This window comes from Mauremys reevesii, linkage group 8 (genome assembly GCF_016161935.1).
Source record: "Mauremys reevesii isolate NIE-2019 linkage group 8, ASM1616193v1, whole genome shotgun sequence".
In the NCBI taxonomy this organism is placed as follows: Eukaryota; Metazoa; Chordata; order Testudines; family Geoemydidae; genus Mauremys; species Mauremys reevesii.
In genome coordinates this window covers 96,507,868-96,531,044 of record NC_052630.1, presented here as the reverse complement: position 1 = coordinate 96,531,044, position 23,177 = coordinate 96,507,868, and the positions used below count along the sequence as shown (strand labels likewise).

The 23,177-nt window shown below is 47.7% G+C and overlaps 1 protein-coding gene and 1 long non-coding RNA gene across 19 annotated transcripts in view; one reads left to right on the top strand and one right to left on the bottom strand.

Moving 5' to 3' along the window:
* MROH7 (maestro heat like repeat family member 7) overlaps positions 1-20,744 on the bottom strand; it is a 27,198-nt gene extending 6,454 nt beyond the window's left edge. For 4 of the 18 annotated variants that reach the window (XM_039486216.1, XM_039486217.1, XM_039486221.1 and 1 more), the window contains exons 1-17: positions 20,390-20,689; positions 18,483-18,889; positions 17,520-17,626; positions 17,084-17,170; positions 15,822-15,910; positions 14,893-15,019; positions 13,797-13,892; positions 12,686-12,790; positions 12,410-12,545; positions 11,010-11,122; positions 9,829-9,981; positions 9,179-9,333; positions 4,890-5,028; positions 3,814-3,977; positions 2,208-2,345; positions 1,981-2,095; positions 221-361 (exon numbers count right to left, since the gene is read on the bottom strand). In XM_039486216.1, the coding sequence (XP_039342150.1) occupies positions 221-361; positions 1,981-2,095; positions 2,208-2,345; positions 3,814-3,977; positions 4,890-5,028; positions 9,179-9,333; positions 9,829-9,981; positions 11,010-11,122; positions 12,410-12,545; positions 12,686-12,790; positions 13,797-13,892; positions 14,893-15,019; positions 15,822-15,910; positions 17,084-17,170; positions 17,520-17,626; positions 18,483-18,741 (2,124 nt within the window). In that variant the 5' untranslated portion in view covers positions 18,742-18,889; positions 20,390-20,689. Of the gene's footprint in view, positions 1-220; positions 362-1,980; positions 2,096-2,207; positions 2,346-3,813; positions 3,978-4,889; positions 5,029-9,178; positions 9,334-9,828; positions 9,982-11,009; positions 11,123-12,409; positions 12,546-12,685; positions 12,791-13,796; positions 13,893-14,892; positions 15,088-15,821; positions 15,911-17,083; positions 17,171-17,519; positions 17,627-18,482; positions 18,890-20,389 lie in introns of all 18 variants that reach the window. The other 14 variants (XM_039486205.1, XM_039486207.1, XM_039486209.1 and 11 more) reach the window with 14 other exon arrangements.
* On the top strand, positions 18,987-23,177 carry LOC120370901. The gene is made up of 3 exons (XR_005584047.1): positions 18,987-19,147; positions 20,605-20,789; positions 22,449-23,177. It is a non-coding gene; the product is annotated as an uncharacterized LOC120370901 (long non-coding RNA).

Here is a 23,177-nt window from a genome sequence, read left to right as displayed (position 1 = left end):
GAAAAGTTGGGATCTGGAGCAATTCTAGATGCAGTTCACGTAGCTTTGATCCAGGCCAGCAGTTCTAGTTCTGCACAAACAGGAATGGAATCTGTTTCACTTCTATCAGCAGCAGTTTCTTAGTGCTGAGAGAGTCACTCTAGATTTCTACTAGTGTTACTGATTCTTCTGGAGTAATTACACGGATATCGATTGCATAATGAAATGGATTCCATCTCACCTTCCCTGGCCAGTCTGCCATGGTGATCAGTCCTTTGACGCACAGCGCTCGGATAACTGGATCTGGGTCAGTCAGTCCTTTCAGCAGACGGAGCACAGAATATTTTTCTGGGAGCCGCTTTGCCTGTGGCATATGGAGAAGCTAAAAAGACAAAGAGCAGGCCGATAGGCTGCAAAACAGACAGCTGTCTGTCTGTTCTCTGGATGAGCATTACCATGACATTGCTGTAAATGCTCCAGCATGCATGAAGTCTATTTGCCATGCCTAGAGGGGGAATGAAGCCTGCTCCTTGTGCTCAAGGCAGGTAAGAATCTCATTCCATATGTTCATAGACTATCCCTTTGTGGGCATGAAGTCTATTCCATGCACCAACAACAAGTGCAAAAACCGTCCCTTGTGTCTGCAGTGGGCATGATGCCCATTCCTTGGGCTGCCTTTACGAGATTTTTGAGATTATGCAGGTGAATCATATGCTACCCAAGCAATGATCTTAGACCACTGGCCAGTGTGTGGGGGTCGGCGCGCTGGCCACACCCCCTTTGTGCTGTGCAGCAGCTTTGTTGTTTCCATGCAAGCACCAGCCGTGAAATTCTGGCCCCAGTCAAGTCCACGGGAGTTTGCAATTGATTAGGGCTGAGCTTCACTTTGGAACCCTAAGTGTAGCTCAATACCGGCTCCTCCCATTCATTCCAGCCCCCCAGCAGTTACAAGGGAACTGGTGGCTAGTTCTCAAGGAGAACGTTTAATGTCTTCATCTTGGTACCAAATACTCCTATTTTGTTTCTACAGAGTGCTCACTGCTAATATTTATTTAGAGGCATTTCTACTGTGCTTACCACTGTACCTGAGAGCTCAAGGGCTGTCTCTCTAATCCTTCCATAGAAATAAAATAATGGCTAGTCCTTAGATTCTCTTAGAGCGACAAACATCCATCACAAGGAAAGGGAAATTTACAAACATTCTCGTTAGCTCTGACAATGAAAAACCTATAGGCTGGGTATGAGCTATAGAAGCAGGCGGTAGTAAGAGTTGGAACTATACCCACATTTTGCAGAAGGAAAAAGGCACTTGGGATACACAAACATTTCAAAATAGTTTGCCATTATGAAGGTGCTGGGCACCTAACTCCATATTTAGGCACTCAATTAAGTAGCTTTTGATTTTCAGAGGTGCTGAGCTCCTGCAACTAGTGACTGCAATGAGAACTCCGGTGCTCAGCACTGATGAACATTGGGCTACTTATTCAGGTGCCTAAAGATGGAGTGGGTACTCAAAGCCAAGTGCTCACATTTGAGAATTTTGGCCTGTCTCTAAAAGATATTTACATACTATAAACCTACATTTAGGAAAAGAGAGGGAGCGCAGACCAAAGCACAGGACTAAAAGGTTTCTATTCTGGTCTCTGCCACAGACTTCTTATGTGACTTGGGGAGTTAAGGCCTTGTTACCGCAGTTTCCCCACCTGTAAAATGGGGGTGATAACATTCATCTACCACCATGTGCTGCGGTGGGAGAAATGTTCACATTGTCTTGAGATCCTCAGAAGGAAGATGCTGTAGAAGGGCAAAGTATTATCGCTATTTCTGACACATCCACATAGTCTCTTGAACACTCTCAAGGGCTATTCAGGCTTTCCCCAAAAGCTCAGTGAATCAGATATAGGAGACACTTGGAGTCCGAGGTCAGCTGGTCAGGCCAAAAAGGGAAGATGCAGCTCATGCTCTTTTGTACCACAGTAGATGTGAGCCAGTAACTTTTACCTCAACGAAAAAGGCCATCGCTGTGAGCTTGTGCTGTTTATCACCTCGTTCGAGGAACGGGACCAGAAGGTACAAGATCCGCCACAGCTGGCAGCAAGAATAGTGGACCATGGCTCTGTGGGAGCAAACAGATGCCCTTATTACAGAGGAGGTGAGTCGGCGGGGGGAGCAGTTGGCAGAAGGGAGGGATGGGAAGATCTGTCAAGAGCAAAGCTCTCGCCTCTCACCTTGCAAGCAGGCCTACCCCGCGATGGTGCTCCTCAGAGCTAGTGAGCAGTTCCCAGCCTCCCTCCTTCTCAACAGCGGTGAACTCGTAGTGGCATCCCATTTTTAGGAGAAGGGTCTTCACTGTCTTCACAACACAGCTGCAATCAGAGCAAAACCCATATTAAAGTGACACCGGCCTTGCTCAGAGCAATCCTCTCTCCCATCCCCCACCAATACCTGCATTGTGCCAAGACGGGACTCGCAGTGCACTGCGATGTCATAGAGATGGCAACCCCAACCCTGCACTACATGCCCAATGCACAGTCACTGCACTGAGGCCCAGAACAGGCAGCACAGCAACCGAGACCAAGCCTGCACTGCACCCATGCGGCACCTGCATGGCTATAACTGAGCTGTTGAGCCCAACGCCATGCTGCGGGCAGGGGCGGCTCTAGGAATTGCGCCGCCCCAAGCAGGGCGGCACGCCGCGGGGGGTGCTCTGGCGGTCGCCGGTCCCGTGGCTCCCGTGGACCTCCTGCAGACGTGCCTGCGGAGGGTCCGCTGGTCCCGCAGCTCCAGTGGACCTCCCGCAGGCACGCCTGCGGATGCTCCACCGAAGCCACGGGACCAACGGACCCTCCGCAGGCACGTCTGTGGGAGGTCCACCGGAGCCGCCTGCCGCCCTCCTGCGGCACGCCGCCCCAAGCGCGCGCTTGGCGCGCTGGGGTCTGGAGCCGGCCCTGGCTGCGGGTAAGCGTACTGCTCATACAAGAGACGGCGCTAGACCAGATTAGTGACACCCCACCCTGCACAGCACACATGCATGGAGCTGTAACATCACTGTTTGTAAGAGAGAGGAGCATTGGGGGTGACTTCACTGGTGTGAGCATATGGAAAGCATGGAGCTAAGATAGAGTCCTATAGATTAGTATTTATTGGAATTACAGTAGCACCTAGGAATCCCAGTCCTGGATTAGGACCCCATTGTGCCAGGTGCTGTACAAAGCAATGAATGAAACAGGTTACATCTCAGCATGAGACAAGACAGACAGAGCTGGGGGAGCACAAGGAAACAACGAGCCAATAGCAGTCAGCATGGCAGGCAATGGTCTCAGCACCCCAGCAACCTGACTGTTGTCAAGCTTTTTGTAGGCATCAAGGCAAAGGAGCATTTGAAGAAGGGATTGGAAGTAGCTTGGCGGATGTTTCTGGGGAGCACCACCCGTGTGGGAGGGTCAGTGAAGGCGCTTCTTTGACGGAGGCTGGCACTGGGGCTGATTGGAGGAGTCGACCTCTTGATAGTGAATGAAAGATGATATGGATAAGGGATGGTGTCCCTAGCCTCTGTGTGTCAGAAGCTGGGAATGGGTGACAGGGAATGGATCAGTTGTTGGTTACCTGTTCTGTTCATTCCATCTGGGGCACCGGCCATTGGCCACTGTTGGAAAACAGGATACTGGTCTAGATGGACCTTTGGTCTAACCCAGTACGGCCGTTCTTATGATAGGGAGGGTGGGGACAAGCCATAAAAGGCCTGGAACATGATGACAGGTAACCTATACAGGCAGTTGATCCCAGGGAGGAGTCTGATATATGCGGTTAGCATCTCGTCCTTTCAGTAGTTACCATGCAGGGATGAGCTCCTTCCTGGACACCCCGCTGTCGGGCAGGCTGAGCCCAATGGTATAGTGCACCTGAACAAGCAGGGCCATCAGGAGGCGGGGATAGAAGCGTGTCACTGCCTGTGTGCACATGGATACGGATAACACCTCGCACAGAGCGCTGGCTGCCTGAAGGAGGGAAACAAACGCAGCTAAAATCCTCTGCCTCTCCCCAGCACTTCAATTTCATAGCCAGTCCTCGGCTGCATGGACTCAAGCAAGGCTGCTTAGCCCAGGGCTTTGCCAGTAAGAAGAGGTAGTATTGTTTTGTTGTGATACCCCCACCCCTTCGCTTAATGCTCTGCATTGCCATGCAGGAGACCAGGGTTTCAATGCCAAAGAGGAGGCAGCATGGCCTAATGGACAGAGCACTGGACTGGGATTCAAGAAACCTGGATTCTATTCCCAGATTTGCCACTGATCTACTGGGTGGCCTTAGGCAAGTCACTTCCCCACTCTTTGCCTCAGTTTTCCCATCTGTAAAATGGGGATAATGATACTGACTTCCTTTGGAAAATGCCTGAGTCCCACTGACCAGGACCAGCTGTATCTGAGGCTGCTATCAAAGTGCTGTGCTCAGGCCTTGGGGATATGAAGCACTATGGAGATGGGAGGCAGTGTACCCATCCTCTGACAATGGAGGCAGGAGCTAGCCTGCTTACCCTGAGAAGGAGAAAAGAAGAGAGGAAGGAGGTGGAGTGCTGCAGACAGCAGGAGGAGACTGACTGCTCAGTCCCTGTTGAGGGAACAGAGGAAATGGCACCAGTGATGTCCCCTCCATGTCATTAAGTAGCAGCTTTGATAGGCTCCACAAGGAGCTTTGTTCAGCCGTGTATGACAAGATGGCTGGTGTCTGGGACACAGCATTTCCTGCGGAAGGCAAAGAAATGAAAAATGGAAGCATTTTGAGGGCTCTGCTAGAGATACAGGGCAGTTCTCCCCATCCCTTCCCCAGGGAGAATTCACAGTAATATATCCCTCAGATGTGGACCTCTCTCCTCTTTGAAGAGAGGGGAAAGTCACGTGTGAATTGTTTCTTACAGCTAGAGGTATGATGAAGGCTCTATCCTCAGAAGTGCTTGGCCTCTCCTGCAGCTCCTTCAGCAGCACATCCAGAAGTCTGTGGGAGTGACAGATTGCTTCTGTTTTGGCCAGTGTTCTCCACATCCCAGCTGCATCTCTACGAGTTAAGAGAGACGGTCGCACGCTGGATCGGATACATATAGCTCTGCCACACCACCGTCTGACTGGACAAATGACACTTAAACTAGGGTCAGGGGCTCCATCAGAGAGATGGTGAGTACAACGAGGCCTCATCCCAGATACCAAGGAAACAAAACTATGTACCTAAAGCAGTAAGTGACCCATGTTACACATTCCATCACCTTGAGATAACATGGTGGGCTGAGACCACTGTCAGACCTGCAGTCTGCTATAAGATAACCAGACACATTTTTTACCTACAAGATACAGTCAGGTCACACACATGCATGTGGGGTTGTCACAGATGATTGCTGGTTCTACACATATACCTGGCCACACTGCAGACCTAGTGTCTACAGTGGGTTGGGGATGCACTACACGCTTGCCGTGAACAGACCATTACTGCCTGCAATGTGAGGGGGCTCCTAGTGCACTGGGTCCTGCTATCACCTGTATGGAATCTCCCACTCTTGGGAAGGATCATCATGGAGGCAGAGACAAAGCTATATTTGCAGTCTTTAGATTCCCTTCATCCTGTGTTTAGAACTGGGTATGGGACTGAAGCTGCACGAGTGGCACTGGCTGATTGTCTCCTGGCTACAGATGAAGACAACATGTCAGCTGCTTTTGATATGGTTAATCATGAAGTGTGCTTAGGAGTAGAAGGAACCCATTTGAAGTGGCTTTGCTCCTATATACGCCAGATGGCTGAGAGGGTGAATATGGGGAATAGTTTGTCCAGCCCCAGACTGGTCTTCTGCTCTCACTTCTAGTTTCAGTGTAAACACAAGGCTACTAGGTGGGTGGCAAAGGAAACATGGGCAATGGTGCCTGCTCTTTGTGGAGGATACTCAGTTGTATATCATCATTACAGCTGATTCACTGGTGAATGGGACTGGATGGCCCCACGTCTGCAGGAGACTGGAACTTGGATGAGGCCGGGCTGGCTGAGATTCAGCCTAGACAGGGCAGAGAGATTGTTAGAAGGTTGTGGGACACAACCAGAAAAAAACTGACTAGAATCACATCACCTCCACTTACCTCAATGGGGGACAGCCATTATTTCTGAGTCAGCATACGGCTCTGGGATTGTACTAGACTCAAGGCTACTACTGAAGCCCAGGGCACAGCCGTGCCAAAGGGCACTTTCTCATCTGGCTTGGTAAGCCAAACGTGACCTTTGGTTTTGGACATGGGCACTTCGCTGATTTTATCTGCCACTTTGAGATTAGACTCCTAATAATCCACTCGCCCCTTTGGGCTACACCTTGATACCATTCAGGAGTGAAAGCTTTTCCAGAGTGCAGCAGTTCATTTCCTGAACGGAGCTTGTCATGAACATACAGCTACGGGTAGCATAAAATCCCTCCGTTACCTGTAAAGGGTTAAGAAGCTCAAATAACCTGGCTGGGAGAAGATACTTTCAAATCTGTGGGGGAAGGTTTCTGTTTTGTGCTCTTCGTTGTTCTCTCCGGAACAAAGAGGGACCAGGGCAGGAAAAATACATCCCCTAAAGCCACATCTGAAATAAGCATCTAAGGGCTTGGCTACACTTACAAATTTGCAGCGCTGCAGCAGGGTGTGAAAACACACCCTCTGCAGCGCTAAATCGGCGGGCGCCTAAGCGCCAGTATAGTCAAGCCCCGCTGGGAGCTGCGCCCAGCGCTGTCGTTGTTCCCCCCCACAAGGCGGGATGGCGGACGGCGCTGGGAGATTTTTTCCAGCGCTGGCGCTGGCTGGCACGCGCTAGCGCTGCCTGCAGCAGCGCTTTGAAATAAATCTAGCCACACACGATTACAAATTGTAAGTAATAGCAAGGAAATGTGTTATCTTTTGTTTTAGCTTGTGAATTTTCCCTATGCTAAGAGGGAGGTTTATTCCTGTTTTTTGTAACTTTAAAGTTTTGCCTAGAGGGAAATCCTATTTGTTTTAATTCTTACTACCCTGTAAAATTATCTTCCATCCTGATTTTACAGAGGTGTTTCTTTTACTTTTTCTTTATAATAAAGTTCTGTTTTTAAGAATCTGATGGGTTTTTAGTGTCCTAAAAACCCAAGTGTCTGGTCTGTGCTCACCTTGTTTACCTATTTGGTTGGTAGGTCATGTGAGATATCATTGAAAAGGGCATGATTTGCTGAATATGATTATCCTATTTGTATGCAGGTATCATTTTTGTATCTGAAGTTAGGCATATTGACTCTGTATCTGTATTTCAAATGTGTTTACACCTGGGGAACGCTCACTAGGCAAAAGGCTCTAAGTCTAGGTGGATGGCTGGCTGGGAAGGGCCCATTAAAGTTAATGAGACATTAGAGAGAACAATAGGCCTTCCCACCTGGGGAGGCTTCCTGAGGACGCTACAGACACTACAAGTACACGTGACCTGGTCATCTGGTGCTGGACTCCATCTTGGGATGTCAGTATTTTTCCACTGACTGGCATAGGAACCAAGCTTTGAATCAAAGGATTCCTGCCATATGCAAAAGCTATAAGTGCAAGGGAGTGACATCATCAGGGTTCTTCACTAACTCCCCCGCCCAAGGAGACTCCTGGAAACATCTGAGGAACAAAGACTGAACTGGGGGAAGTGATTGACCCAGACTAAAGGGATTTTTAGCCTGTGAATGGAACACCTGGGGATTTCAAGCTGTAAGCAAGTGCAGCTTGCCTCTTAAGAATCTACAGCCTGCTTGTATCATCACTTAGGATGAGAATTTGCTACTCATATCAATCTATGTAGTATATTAAGCTTAGGTTGCATTATTTGTTTATTTGCTAGGTAATATGCTTTGATCTGTTTGCTATCACTTAAAATCTATCTTTTGTAGTTAATAAACTTGGTTTTGCTTTATCTAAAACCAGTGTGTGGGAGTCATAACTCAGGGCAGAAAGCTGTTGTATATTCCTCTCCACATTGAGGCAGGGGGCGAATTTCATGAGCTTACACTGTGCAGTTCCCCTGTACAGTGCAAGATGGTATAATTGTGGGTTTACGCTCCATAGGGGGTGTGTGCCTGAGTAGCTGGGAAGTACCCTAGCGGGAGCCTTCCCATGCAGTAGCTGGTCAGAGCATCTGCATGTAACTGCAGCGGGGTGTGTCCCTACCTGTATGTGTGCTGGTGAAAGTGCAGGCTGAAGCCTGGAGAGAGCTTGTCAGCTTGTCACAGCAGTACAGTGTAAAAGGGAGCCCGGGCTGGCGCATCAAAGGGGCTCAGCAGTACCCCACTTCCAGATGGCACCCCCGGGGGAACCCATCACAGGTACCAACAAAAAAATCCCTGTATGTCTGGGTTACCTGGGAGTCCATCTCTCCCCATAACATATTGCCATAGCTGCAGCTTCTGAAAGCCCTCAAGCTGCAACTCCCTTGATACAGAACAGTGGGAGCTGTGGAAGGTATTTTCCCTGTTGGTCTGCTACAGCCTGGACTGGTCACCCTTCAGAACACACCGCAAAGCCCACCTTTTACTCTGGCTGTTTGGGGGAAGAGACAGGATAATGGTTGAAGAGGGTTATTCAATGGCCTGGGGAAATCATGTTTTGGGACTGTATCTGACAGTGGTTGTGGGGGGCAGGGGCAATGGACTTCAGCCATCTACTGTGATTCCCCCACACATACTACTGTGAATTTATTAAATTGAATTTGTGGTTGAGGCATCCAGAGTCTAGGGAGAGCATGTCCAGCAATGGTACCAGTGCACACAAGAATCCACGTACACACGCAGATTTTTGTTTTTTCCAAGCACAGGCAGCTGTACGTGTGGTCATGCGCCAATTCTGCAGACTGAGAATCTATCCCCAGGTGCTCTCCTCAGTGGGATTTCCCCCCTTCCAAGCAAGCGAGTGACACACATCGAACGGCACAGTTAGTAAATATCATATAGGGCGTCTGGGCAAATCTGTGATTCCTGCCATTATGAGATGGATGGAGAAGAAGCCTCCTGGGATGGAAGCAAGAAGGGGTATCATTTCTCAGTGGTTAGTGGTGTAATCTACCCCTGGCAAGAAAGACATTTTCTGCACAACAAGGAAGCTACTGCCAGTCTGAGACCTCTCAGGAGGAGAGGAAGGAATAAGGAACCCGAAGAGTGAGCTCTCAGTATCCTGGACATTAGGAAGTTTCATACCTGTCCAGCGGGAGTGGACACTTTAGAAGGGCTGTGGACACTTCTTCCATAAAAGCACGAGCCAGGAGGCATAAGGCCATCATCACTACCTGTCTGGCATGGGAATGATGGATGGCTGAGAGCTCGGAGTGGATCCTGTCCACAATCTTTGGCACCTAGAAGAAAACAATACAGCTCAGAGAGTGTGTGCACACATGTGTAGGGGGTTCCTTTTGGGGGTAAGAATTGGAGCAGAATAGGGCAGACACTATTAATGAGAGCAATTCCACCTTCCTGGAGCGCACATCAAGCATCATTACAGAAGACCTCTTACATTGCCTGGTCCTTCTCCTGGCCAAGGCAGGATTGTTCCCAGCGATCAATTCTCTAGTGTTTTGTAGAAGAGATTGATAGCTACAAAGTTGAAGAGCAAATCAGTAGGACTTCTTTAACCAGAACAAGAGGGAACTGCACCAGCTTGAAGAGAACCCCCTTTGCCTCCAGATGCAGTCTCCAAGTCCTGAGACAATGGAACAAAGGCTCATTTCCCAGCTTTAGACAGTCCACTTGCAACACTTAAAATATAAGCATCACAATGAAGAAAGAGTACCACTGATGGTACCTCAGGACAGGAGATTCTAAATGTTCCCCAGCTCCCAAGAGCCAACTACCTCCATCTGTATCTTCTGCTTGTACTTCTCCAGGATTACATTCAGAATAGTCTTTGATGCTTCAATGGTGCTCTCACTGGCCTCCTTCAGGCTTTCTACAGCTGTCAGTAGAAGGTCTGCCATCTGGTCTGGGCTGAGAAATTGTCCAAATCTCTGGAAGAACACAACCAAAGCACCTGATGTGGGTGACCCAGCTGGACACCCACTTTGCCGCTGGCACAATTGATAAGCAAAATCCAGACAAAGCCAAGTTTGGCTTTTTCCAACTTATTTAAGAATGAACTGCCTCCAACAATTTCAAGGTCATTCTACCATACCAGTGCTTCACGAGAGCTCAACTGCTCTGCTAGGTGATGCATTCAGCCTTTGATGTTCTCCTGAGCCGTGTCTATGGGATACTGTAAACAAATACCCTGGGGAGTATTATTTAGTCACTTCTTCAAACCAAATACCCCTGTAGATATTGTATAGTCACTGCCTCAAACTATTCAGTTAGTGAGGCCAACCAAGCTTCACAGTATTTTCTTTTGTGCTCACTGAGCCTTAGATAAAAGGACAGGTAGTTCTCCTCTAAAATATAGATGAAAGAAAAGTATTATGGCTGACAGGCTCTGAGCAACAGCTGGTCAGGAATTTTCTGTTCAATTTTTCCAGAAAATTAAAATTTTTTCACAAGGAAAAAAAAATTTGAAATGTTTCAGTTTGACATTAATCTGTATCCACCTGTGCTGCTGCATTACCTCATGGGAGTTCAGGTACCCCCATTTTCCTCTATGGGCTTGGTTACATCTCCCATGATGCACCCTGGATTCCCCTCTGGCTGAACTGCCACAGTGCATTATGGGAGATGTAATCCACCTGGGAATCCTAGCCCATGAAGGAGAATGGGAGCAAGAGGCACCCGAACTACAACTCCCATGAAGCACCGTGGCAGCTTGGTGCAATTCAGTGTCTGTCTGAGCCAAAATGAAGTATTTTGACATTTCCAAATTGAAATAGTTTGGAACTTTCCGTTCTGTAAAAAAAAGTTGATATTAATGTTGAAATATCAGAATTTTCCATAGGACAGAAATTCCTATTTTCAGCCTGCTCCGCTCTGCACTGTATACTGAGAGGTACAACACTGGGAACACACCTGCAGCCAGAAATACTTCTCATTACACCCTGCATTGAGGATTCACCTTAACAATTTCAGAGATGTTCTCACAAGTCCTGGTGGGCTCGTAGATACCCAAGATCTTTTGGAGCATTTGATGTAGCACTGCTGTCACAGACCCCATCTTCCTCTCAGGTTCTAAGAGAAGACAATACGTTTGGGAAAGGTGGAGAGAGTCCAGAAGAAAGCAACAAAAAATAAGTCAGGTTTTCTAAACCTTTTATATAAGGAAAGGTTAAAAAAACAAACACAAAAAAAAAACCTGGGCATGTTTGAAAAAAAGAAGACTTGAGGGGGTGGGACCTGATAACAAGTATGTTAAAGGCTGTTATAAAGAGGGTGGTGATTAATTTTTCACCATGCCCACTGCAGGTATGACAAGTAATGGACTTAATCTGCTGCAAGGGAGTTTTAGGGTATTATTAAGAAAAACAGTAAGCACAGCTAAGCTCCCAAGGGAGGCTGTGGAATCCCCATCCTTGGAGGTTTTTAAGAACAGGTTGGACAAACACCTGTCAGGGATGGTCTAGGTGTACTTAGTCTTGCTTCAGTGCAGAGAGGTGGACTTCGTGATTCTCAAGGTCCCCTCCAGCCCTTCATTTCATATGAGTCTATGTCTGAAAGGCTTCCCATTTTGCCCTTAAATGACTGGCTTCCTCCCGCTCTCATTCATGTTCCTGAACCATAGCTGCACTATAGGCTTGAAGTCACAGTGCTTGAAGGAGCAGCAGGTCTATTGCATAACAAACACCCTGCCATGGAAAATATGGATGTATGGGGAGGCAGATACTACATCACTAGCTTCCTAACAGCCTTATCCTGTTCCTTAGAGACTATTCTTCACTGTCTCTTTCCTTCAAAACACTACATACTCACAGTGACCTACAGGGAGCTTCGTTCCTGTGGCATACTCTGCCCTAACCCCCTCTGCAGAGCATACCCCTTTTAAGTGTAACCTTCATTAACATAGATAATATTTTTACCTCAAGGTTCCAAAGACACAGACAAGGTTTTCATCTCAAGACCAAAAACATCAAGACATTTGATCACGGCCTTGAAGAGACCAAGAGACTACTCACACTTTGATCTTAGCTCCAAAGAGCCAGTGGCTCTGCTCTCCCACCATCCCTCCGTGAGTATTATAGTGCCACCTATCATCACAGCACCTGAGCACCTTCCACAAAAATCAACAGCAGCAGCGAAGTCCTTAGAGGACTCTCACCTAAAGACCTATTGGGGTTTCTGAACTAATCCATTTATAGCCTAGAGAAGGGAAAATGGCCGTCTGCTTACAAGCTGTGTTCTAGCCTAGTTCTCCAAGAAGATGCCTGTTCCTATAGGGACTCATCATCAGGTTAGGGTTAGTGTCCAGCTGTTCACAGGCAGGAGCTTTGGGTCCTCTGAGTTCAGAAAGTTCCCTCTTACCCTTTTGGCACCACATGAGGGAGTAGAGAAAATACAAGCCTTCCATAGCCTGGTGGCCAATCTCCTTCTCTGGGTCACCAACACGCAGGGCCAGCCGTCCAATCAGGAGCCCCAGCCTGGGGAACTTGTGTGACATCTGAGTGAAAATCAAAGGGGGAAAGGAATCAGTGTGTTGGTTTGGCGGACAAGGAGAACCTGTCCCACATGAGGGGAAGAGAGCATGGCCTAGGGCCGTTCTTCCTGGCATCAGGCTACCAGGGGTCAGAGATCACTCACACAGAACTTAGGACTCTCGGCTGCCGCTTGTAACAGGCAGACACTGGTTCTCACAGCCCTCGCTCGCTCATGAGCTTTCTCTGATGTCATCCAGGGGGCCAAGTGCTGCAGGAACAAGCAAGGGAGGCCTGTGTTAGAAACTGCAGAACAGGGGCATGTGTTGCAGTGAACCCCCAAAGCTGATCTCTCTCTGATCTGATCACCACAGTATTAACCAGACAGGCTGTCTGAGTCCTGCTCCCTTTCAGGATTTGTGTCATGGACAATTCTCCTGACACATACCCCTATAAAGGGGTAAATCTGGCTTTAGCACCATACGGTTCACCTCTGTGTTCATCAGGATTGCAGTGCCCTGTAATCAGCCCACTGCGTTGAGGGACTCCTGCAATATTCCATCCCTCCAAAGGGCTGGTCCCATTCTCCTTCTGAGCCCTCGGTCATATCCAGAGAATCAGACAAGACTCAGGCAGATCTCACAATCCTCCCCCTTCCCTGGGCCTCGGGGACTTTCTAGGTAGGAAGCAAGAGGGTTGAATACCACTGAATACCTCTCCCATCCGTGGATCACTCAGTCCCTCTGGGGAGGAAGGGAGGAGTGGGTCCCTCTGCACCGGAGAGCCACTCCTACTTTCCCAGGTCTGATTGCCTCTATAGGAAGGAGGGTGAGAGTCTTTGCTATTGTGCTTCTGGTTTCAAACTCCCCAAGCCAGACAGGAGACCCCAGAGTTAATGCTCCATAATCTGATGTTAGAGACCCACATTCCATTCCCACTCCTCTGGGAGAGGGGCAGGGGAAAGGGAGAGCCTTGCCAGGGCTGTCAGCGACTGGAAGGAAGGACAAAGGGAGTCCTTGGCTGTGAAGAACAGGACAAGCCTCCTGAAAAGCTGTATCAGATTTCCTTTCCCTTGTTTTCAATGAAAGTGATTTTTTTTTCTTCTGCCCTGAAGCAGCTAACACTACATATGATCCCACTCTAGGGAGCAAGACATAGGGTCCCATTCGAGAGACAACAATAGAAACACAAAACCCTCCGGTCTCTCCCTTGCACCCTTCCCTCCTCACACTGCCACAAGATGGCAATTCCCCCAGCCTCTGCCCATACCAGCTTACATCCAAGAAATTCTGCAGCTCTGCTGGGTTTGGCTTCTCTGACAGGAGAGCTCTCAGCATCACTTCCAGGGCAGCCACAGTCTGGTTGTACAAATCCTGAAAAGACGAAGAAGAGCCGCAGCACTTGGCATCAGACAAAGCCCATGATGTCTAGGAGCCTGTCTGTGGGGGTCTTGTGACACCACACACACACTTTACAATCTCTGCTTCAGACCCCTCCATTGGCTGTTACTGCTAGGAGGCCTGATATGAAACCAGCTAAGAGGGCTCCACCTGCAGCATGGCATAGGACAGGGAAGTTGCTACACAATCACTGGGCTCTGGACACTGTTCATGACCCAAAGCCCAGCAAACACTCAGCTTTGTGGTGTGTAATCATCTCAGCAGGGTGGAGAGAGCTCCTCCTTGGTCTGTTATCCCCAGTCTTCTTTCCACCTCAAACAAGGCACATGCCTCTTACTCACCAGACACCAAGAGGGAAGTTTTTCCAATCAGTACTAGGCAAACCAAACTTCCCTGGAGACAGCACTTTGATGTGATGTGAAGGCTTGTACATGCCAAAGACCCTGTGAGCTATGCTGGTTGGAGCTGTAACTCCTGGGAGGGACACCTAAGCTGAACACATCAAAGGGTGGGGACCAGATGAAAAGCAGTCCATGGGTCCTCCAGGTTGGGAGTCGAGTGATAGGCCAACCACCTATCCTCCTAGAAAGGAGTTAAGCTACAGAAACACAACTTCCCAAAGTTCTGCAGAAAAAGAGATGGAATTATCTGGGCCAGGTGTTAAGAATGAAGCCAGCGTGTCTGCCATGGCAGGCATGCCATTGGGCAGCTGGAGGAACTCCGGAAAGGGGCTGCCTGAAAGAACCCCTCCATCAAACAGGATCTTGAGAGGGAACCCTATGGGACGTAACACACGGAGGACATGCAGAGAGTGGCCCAGGATACACAGGGATGGCAGAATCTTGTTTGTGCCTAAGCAACATTTGATGGTGCAGGAAGGATTCAGATTCAGGTTCTAGGCAAGCCAAGGGAGTGGGTGTAAACCAACCAAAAGACACAGAGGTAATGTGCTCTGAGGAGGACGATGAATTACCTTCACATTTACTTTGTGGCCTTCCTGCCTTTGCAAGGCCTCGATTGAGGGCAGGGCAAAGATGCTGGCAACGCAGACAATGACCACATCCAACTTCTCTTTACCCTCCAGAGGCGGCTTTGCTTTGCTAGTAGAAAAATAAGCACCCATTGGAATTCCCGCTGTAGAAGAGGCACCGGGGCTTTCATTTTGTCACTGTGGGACCATGAGAAAGGACAGGAAAACATGGCTGACAGAAGTCTGTGCTTATGCTTTCGGCATAAAGGAGCAGCGTGGATGAGGACAGCAGGGACCGAGCAAATTATTATTGTTATTTGTGGTACAGTCGTGCCTAGAGGCCATAACTGAGCTTTGGGCCCCATTGTGTTAGGTGCCATACAGATTTAGTGACAGGTCCTGCCCAAAAGAGCTTATAATCTAATTATCCAAGACAGGCAGAGGAAGTATCATTACTACCCCCATTTTACAGAAGGGAAACTGAAGCACTGACTTGCCCACTCAGGAGTCTGTGGCAGAGCCAGGAAGTGATCCCAGTCTCCAGAGTGCCAGTCCAGGGCCATAACCAAGAGACCACCTTTCCTCGTGTGCTGGCAGAGTGTAGGACTGGCACCGGGGAAAGCAGCAGGGGTGTGGCTATTCTGGCATCCTGTATAGTTGCTGGTGGGAGGATTAGCCCACACTCACAGGGGAACCTCAGCAAACATCTGGACAGAGCGGGAGGGGAGACTCCATTCAGACACCATTCACTGTAACAAGTGCTTGGATTCAAGATTCTCCATGTCAATCTGAACAACCCGCCCAGCCAGGCGGTGAGCGAGGTGAGTGCTCCCCATTCTGTCCCTCTGAATGCTCGGCAATTGGAGCTGGACGTCCCTCCTGGGAGGCTGGGATTCCTGGCTCCACAGAGTCAGGGCGAGACGTCCGAGTACCTGCAGTCTGTGATGAGCTGCATCCCCTGGCAGCGCACGGCACTGGAGTGTGAGTCCAGCGAATCCTGCGGCAGCGATTTAATGTGCTTCTGTGAATCACAGAGGAGACAGATGTAGTGATGAGCTCCTGGCAGCCCTGCCAACCCCAGTGTTTGTCCCTCCGCCCTAACAAGGGGATGACCCCAATCTCCAGAGAGCACAGGGAGGGTAGCTAACCCCCCAGGCCAGACCAAAGTCCCAGCCAGGCCCCCCAAGTGAATAAATCCATAATGAGCAGCTGACCCAATCACTCCTGTCTCTGACCCTCTCGCCCTGTGTCCCCGCTTGACAATCAAAGTGAGCTGGGGCAAGTCCATTCTCTAACTGGGCCAGGGATGGAGCTTTCTCAGTGGAGAGTCCTCTGCTGAGGAATTTACCTCAGGAGATGTAGGCCAGAGCCACTCACTGGCTACCTCTAAAGTACTCTGCAAGGCTCATTTATTCCAGTTGGTTTATTCTTGACCATTTTCTGGGCCTCCTCTTGGATTCTGCATTAACTCCCTCGCCCCAGGGTAAGAAATCACTTGAACTGGAAGGTGGCTTGCCCGAAAGTTTGACCTGGTGCCAGGTTGGTTTGCTGCTGCCAGCGTAGCACAGATGGGCTGGCTGGATCTCCTTTGTAACCAGGTAATGCCAGGGCCGGCTACAGGGTTATTGCCGCCCCAAGCAGCAAAAAGAAAGGAAAAAAAAAGCTGCGATCATGATATGCAGCTCTACCGCCACTGTTTCAGTCTTCGGCGGCAATTCGGCAGCTGGTCCTTCGCTCTGAGAGGGAGTGAGGGACCCGCCGCCAAATTGCCGCCGAAGACCCGGACATGCCGTCCCTCACTGTTGGCTGCCCCAAGCAGCTGCTTGCTGGGCTGGTGCCCTGGGTAACGCTTAGTGTTCTGGCTTCTGTATGATGCTTGCAATAGAGTCCTTCCAAATTAAATACACAAAGACATGCATTGGAACAGTGCTCTTGTGTCAGGAAAACTCACCACCCATTTGTGGCCCTCTTTCGCTACTCCTCCCTCTACACTAACCTCTGGTTATTCAATGAGCACCTTTATTTGGATAACATGGAATTGCTTAATAAATACCCACAACTCATTGCTTCTGGAGTGTCTGAGCCTATGCCTGTCTCATCTGTGCTCTCATAAGGCAGGTTAACAGCAGCATTCCTTGAAATTCTAGATATAGCTCATCCATCCCGCTCTGTCACATGGGCAGAACTTACTCACCACAATCTGCTTGACAATCATGAGTTTCTGGCTGTGAAGGGAGTTCGTTTTCTGTCCGGGCCCGCTGACATCCTTGCCAAGTTCCTTCTTGGATCATGGACCCACCCAAGCAAGGAAAGAACATGTGATATTAGTATGGAAAGTTGACAAACATCAGTCAGACACTTCTCCCATCAAAACACCTCCTGAAGATTCACACATTCTCTGTTGTGAGAAAATTATTAAATACACACACCTCTACAGAAGTAAAATCAGACATCAAGCTACGTGGCCCCCGAATGTGTGTAGTGAGTGGATAGAATGAGGTCAGAACCGTAGGCACTTAGAAGCACTGCATAAATGCCTAGCTGGACTGAGTGCATGATAAATGTCATGGGATGGTTGGATTAAAGTGTATAGAAGTGTGAGGGGAGAGAGACACGACGCATGTTCCTACCAGCTTATTCCAATCATTCAGTGCCACCATCTCCAGTGCCGGCTGCACTTTGTCCTCTTTTTCTCCCACATCCTGCACTATTGTCCCACAAGCTTCACTGGGATTTTCTGAATTTGATAAGAAGGGAGAGGGTAAAATTCTGCAGTAGGTGGTTAAAAGGGGTGCATGGTGGAAAAAAGAATAGAAATACCAGCTGCTGCCCCTCCCTCCCTGGCATTCAGAGGAGGCTAATCTTGTATTTAAGATACAGAACTGGAAATCAAGAGATGAGGGTTTAATTCTCAGCTCTGCCACAGACTTCATGTGTGATCTTGGGCAAGTCACTTAACTTGGGTGCAGTGGAGAGAGGTGGCTATCTGGAAGCCAGTGGCAGCTCCCGGTTTCTCAGATGCCTAGTTCTGGTGCAAGATAAAGCTGCAAGTGGAATGTGGCTTATGCTGCTGACTTAAAGGCCCTTAGGAAGTGGATGGAGCCTCATAATGCCACACCACCTCTCCACTCCTTTACCACAGTCCGGTAATGCCTGAAGAAGCATCTCCAGCACAGGAAGTGCATGCAGCAAAAAACAAAAACAAAAAACACTTGGCAGACAGGAGAATCCAGCCCAGTCTCTCTCAGTATCTCAGTTCCCCATCTGTAAAGCAGAGATGATAACCCTTCCCACCTGAGGGAGGCGCTCTGAGGACTGAGATTGGGATTTCCCCTGAGGGTTAGGAATCCAATTCCCTCTTAAAGCCAATGGGTGTTGAGTGCCTGCGGCACCTTTTAAAATTGGAGCCTGATCAAAGAATGTGTGTGTGATATTCGAAGGCACTGTGGTGTTGGGGCCATACAAGCACCTTGGTAGTTAAGACGCAGTTGGGCCCAGGGCCTCACAATGCCATTTCTTTGGAGATCTTTCTGGTTGGAGGTGCTGCAGCATCTAATGTTTATATGAGGATATTGTACACATAGGCCTCTCACCTTCCCCAGACACACATCGCTCCTCACCTTCAGAAGTGGCCTGTGCAGTGCAGTGCTCCGGCAGGCCATCATGTAGAGCATTCTTGGTCACCACTTCCTCCAGCCTCAGAGGGCAAAGCTGGGTCATCAGGACATCAGCTGACGCCTCACCTCCAGTGACCAAACTCTTGGTACCTTCCTCCCTGTCCTGGGTCATAGAGGTATGTTCTTGGATCCTCAGAGCAGTGCCTGACCCCTCACCTCCATGGACTGGATTCATGTTCTCTCGCTCCCGTGACTTGCTCAAGAGATACTGTTGGCTCCTGTGGTCTATGCCTGACTCCTCCTCTCAAGCATCAGGCTAAGGTGTCCCAGGGAGCCACTTGCACCTTCTTGAAGGGGAGTGTCCATGTACACATGCAGCCTTCCTGTAACAGAATCAGGAGCAGTCATTTTACCTCAGCTTTTTATGGTAAACTACCAGATGTCACTGCTTTGAATATGCAAATGAAGCAGTAGCGCAATCGATGTCATAAACATGTGTTGAATAGGCACTGGTGATGAAGCCAAGACAGCATCTAACAGCCAATCAGTTTCTTGCTTTGGACAATCACTGCCCTCAGCCACCTTACACCGATTACTGTGCAGCCTGCTCTGAAACATGAGAGCCTTGACTTTGCTGAAGTGTAAGTGCCAATGAAATTAATCAAAGGCTCTTTCGATTCCAATGGGAGTAGGATCCAGTCTTCAGGGAGCTGTCCAGTCCAGCTGGTGTGCCGTTCTGCATCACAGCTCATTTCCCTTTCAAACACATTTCACTTCTCAATAATGCTCCTGCTCGTGTGCAATCAGCTGGGTACTGCTGTTTTAAAAACAATACAGTCTGTGTTCTTTGAGTTACACAAAAATAAAATCTTCAACAAATACTTTAGATTAGCTAGATGTTAGAAGCACACAGAAGTTGCATCGTATATCTAGGCAGTAAATACTGTAGGATATGCCCTGTTCTCATTTACACCGGTGTAAATCCAGAGTAACCCCAGTGTTGACAGAAGTCCATGAATTTGGCCCCAATCCTGCAATTAGATCTGTGAGAAGGGAGTCCCTATGCAGGTGTGCAGCCCCAGTGAAGCCTGTGTGCATCAGATGAGAGCAGAATTTGGCCCTATTTCTATTTCTCAAGCACGAAAGAAAAAGTTAGTTTTAGGAGAATTTATGGTTAAAATGCTTTCAATTTATTTTGACTTATCTGTGGCCTAAAGATGCTTCTCTTACCCAGCAGGCTAAATAATTTTTTTTAAAGTAAATAAAATGATGCCCAAAGCAAACTAAAAACCATCGTACTCAGCTTTTCCAGTTACTGGTGGTTTAAGGAAAATGCCAGTGTGCTATAAAAGTTATTCTAATTACTATAAGTACAAAGAAATGTAAACCAGTAAAAATGCTTGTGAATAGTATTTAAAAAGAATATGTAGCCATCAAAGAGGAGGCTCCTAATTTGACAGTTGGAAAAATGCAGAATAGGACTATAGAATAGCTCTCTTACTAGACAGCTGGAAAGGGACTTACACAGTTGATGTAAATTAATTTAAAAAATAAAGATCTTTAACAGAGTTTACACAAGTGTTTTATTCACTTCTGGTTAATTTGATACATCAAGGACTTTACAACTACTCAAACTCTGATTTCCCATGCTCTCTAATGGAAAAGCATATTTTTTCTATCCTATTCTGTATTATCAAGCTTTGCCTCCAACTGAGAGTTATTATTAAAACGGCAGCCTAAACTAATGGGATGCAGTACCGTTTATTCAGTGGAGATGGTGAAACCATTACAGGTCTTTCTACGGAGTGCTTTGAGAACTTTTACAGCATACATATTCTTATTCAGTACCGTATTTATCTAGCCATCTATGGCATTAGAATTACCGTAATCACTGGAGTTTTCAACCCTAGACTGAGGTTGTCGTGCAGAAGCTTTTAGGGCCAGAAGCTTAGCTTGTATAAATTGGTGAAACTCCGCTGATGGAGCTATGCTGATTTACACCAGCTGAGGATCTGTCCCCTAGTGTATAGAAAACTGTTAACACTTTGAATCCTGCCAAAAGCACCTTTAACACTGGTCTGTCCAACCATGTTTGCAGGTCTAAATGAGCCGGCGGAGGGAAATTACCACATCTAATTACTTCTTGTCTGTGCTGGACGTTCACAGCTGTCAGGTAGATTCAACTTCTTTCAGGAGATAATGACAGAGGAAAGCATGGACTAAGACTGACAAGGAGAGGTCACTCTAGCACACACCAGCAGGGGGCGCTGTCACAATAGAGAGGTATGACGGTGTATTGTCATGGAAACAAATCAATTCTCCCCTAAACATGAGATTTAATGGCGTGAGGTTGTCTGATTAAAATATAATTATGCAAACCATTGTTGCTACCACCGCTATATAATTGCAGCAAATCTTATACAAAATATAACTCATGGCCAGAAAGGGTTAAGCAGCTTGCAGGCTGAAGATCCCACTTTAAAGTCATGTTAGAAAGGTATTTGAATGGTAATTAAGGCCATTCATGGTAAATAAGTTTGCATTTCAAAGGTCTAGCCTATGTTGTTAGAAGTTAAAGGTAATATTGATTGTGTACATCTTTGGTGCTAGCCATGTAAACAGTCTGTCACTATGACTATTAATTCAGAGATCAAGAGAACATCCCAGCATTTAAAAAAAATTGTGAACACAGGATCTCTATGTATTCATCTCTCTTTGAAACATATAGCAGATCATTGGTGAATGTTGGAGGAACAGGCAATTGTCTTGTTAATTCACATAGCTAAGTACCAGTGATGGATCCACTTCAAAGATGCCCTGATTACCTATTGTTCCCCAGGGATTCCAACCTGTCAAAGAAGACCTGAAATTGTATAAAAGATCCCTTTTAATGTCAGATCTGCTTAAGCTTCATCAGGGGACGCTTGAGTCACAAGATGAGATCCCAGTTCGGCTGGTCCACCCTGGATATATTGGACATTGGACTATAACCTATGAACTAAATTATATAAGAACTCTTTGCAACTACAAAGCTCACCATCTCTGCTATGTATCTGAACCTCAAGAATTAAATTCATGTCTGTATGTATATTGATCTTTTAACCATACTCTCTTTTTGAATAAATTGTAGTTTAGTTAATAAAAATTGGCTGTAGCGTGTATTTGGTTAAGATCTGGAATATTCATTAATCTGGGAGGTAATGTGTCTGATCCTGTGGGCTTGATAGAACCTTTTCTTTGATATGATGAAATAAGATTTTCAGAAATCTTCATCATATTTGACTTGGGTACCTGGATGGAGACCTGAGGCTGGGTTACTTCAAGGGAAGTGTGTTGGTGGCTTCTGGGCAACCAGTGAGGTAATAAAGAAGCTGCTTTATGCTGGCTTGGTAAAGCTAAGTCTTGGAATATCCACCCGCTTTAGGGAGAGTGTCTGCCCCATTCTTTTCAGTTCACCCTAATTGAGTGACCTCAGTTGGCCCACACTGCGACCTCAGTCACAAATGGATTTTCCTGATATTGAGTTTGGAGCAAATCCTGCCCTTGGTGTGTAAGGCCATCATAGCAGTGCAGCAGAACTGCCTATGGCAGTCCATATCCTCCTGGCATTATAGTGCCATACTCCATGGAGACTTCCTCAGCACCAGAGAACGGGGAATCTCTGGGCAAGGCTGGGGCCAGAAGAGAGGCAAGACCAGTGGGTCTGCAAACATATGGCCATGTAGTGGGTCTGTCAAAATGGAAAACATAGCCCAAGTCCTCTGTGGAACTCAGCAGGCTACGCGGAACAAAGCTACTGGTAGGGAAGGAGAGAAAGGCAGGGAAAGGGGAAATTAGACCTTTGAAAAGAACTATGAAAACTGACTCAAGGATAAAAGGCTTAGATGGGAAAGGAATCAGTGAAAAACTGCCAGGACATGAACATTTCTATTTTGTTTACAGACAGTGAGGAGTGGTGAGTGCCTGCCTTCTGAGAAGACAATGAGTTAATCTCCCCCCCCATGTAGGTGAAAGTCTCCAGAAACCTGCCCTGACTGAAGGTGGAGACAGTGATAGATGCAGGCAGACTCCAGCAGGAGGCCATTCCTCATGAAAGATGGGATCCTGCTCCCACTGAACATGAGCAGTTTTGCTATTGACACTGTAGGGAGCAGGGTGAGCTCCAGGAGTATGAAAGCAGGGAGATTTGGGGAAGTCATCAAGGAAAATGGGCTGGGAACTTGGTGAGAGCAAGAAAGAAACCCTGGCCTGATCCTCCAGCGCCTTGCACCTTGTGCAGTCATTGATGCCTGGGCAGAGTGGGGTAAAATGCAACCAGGTCAGATGGAAGAGTTTTACAGCCACCTTGCACAGATGTCACACAAGGCAATGGAAAAACAGACCCCCCAGTACAGAAATCTACATCCTGACAATAGCACATAATAGGATAGTGCTCTCCTCAAGAGCCCTTTTGCAATCACTGGTGACCAGCAAGGGCACTATAACTACCATGACAAATGGAGATCTGTCTGCAACAAAAGAACAAACTTTCTCCCCCACAAGGAGGGTCTGAAATCCAAGGGAACCTGCAACCTCACATCTAAGTTCCATGCATTTTTGTGAAGCTCTTAGTTCATCCCCTAGGCATGATTTTTCTTTTGAGAGACAGGCACTTTCTGTTTAAGGAGGGAA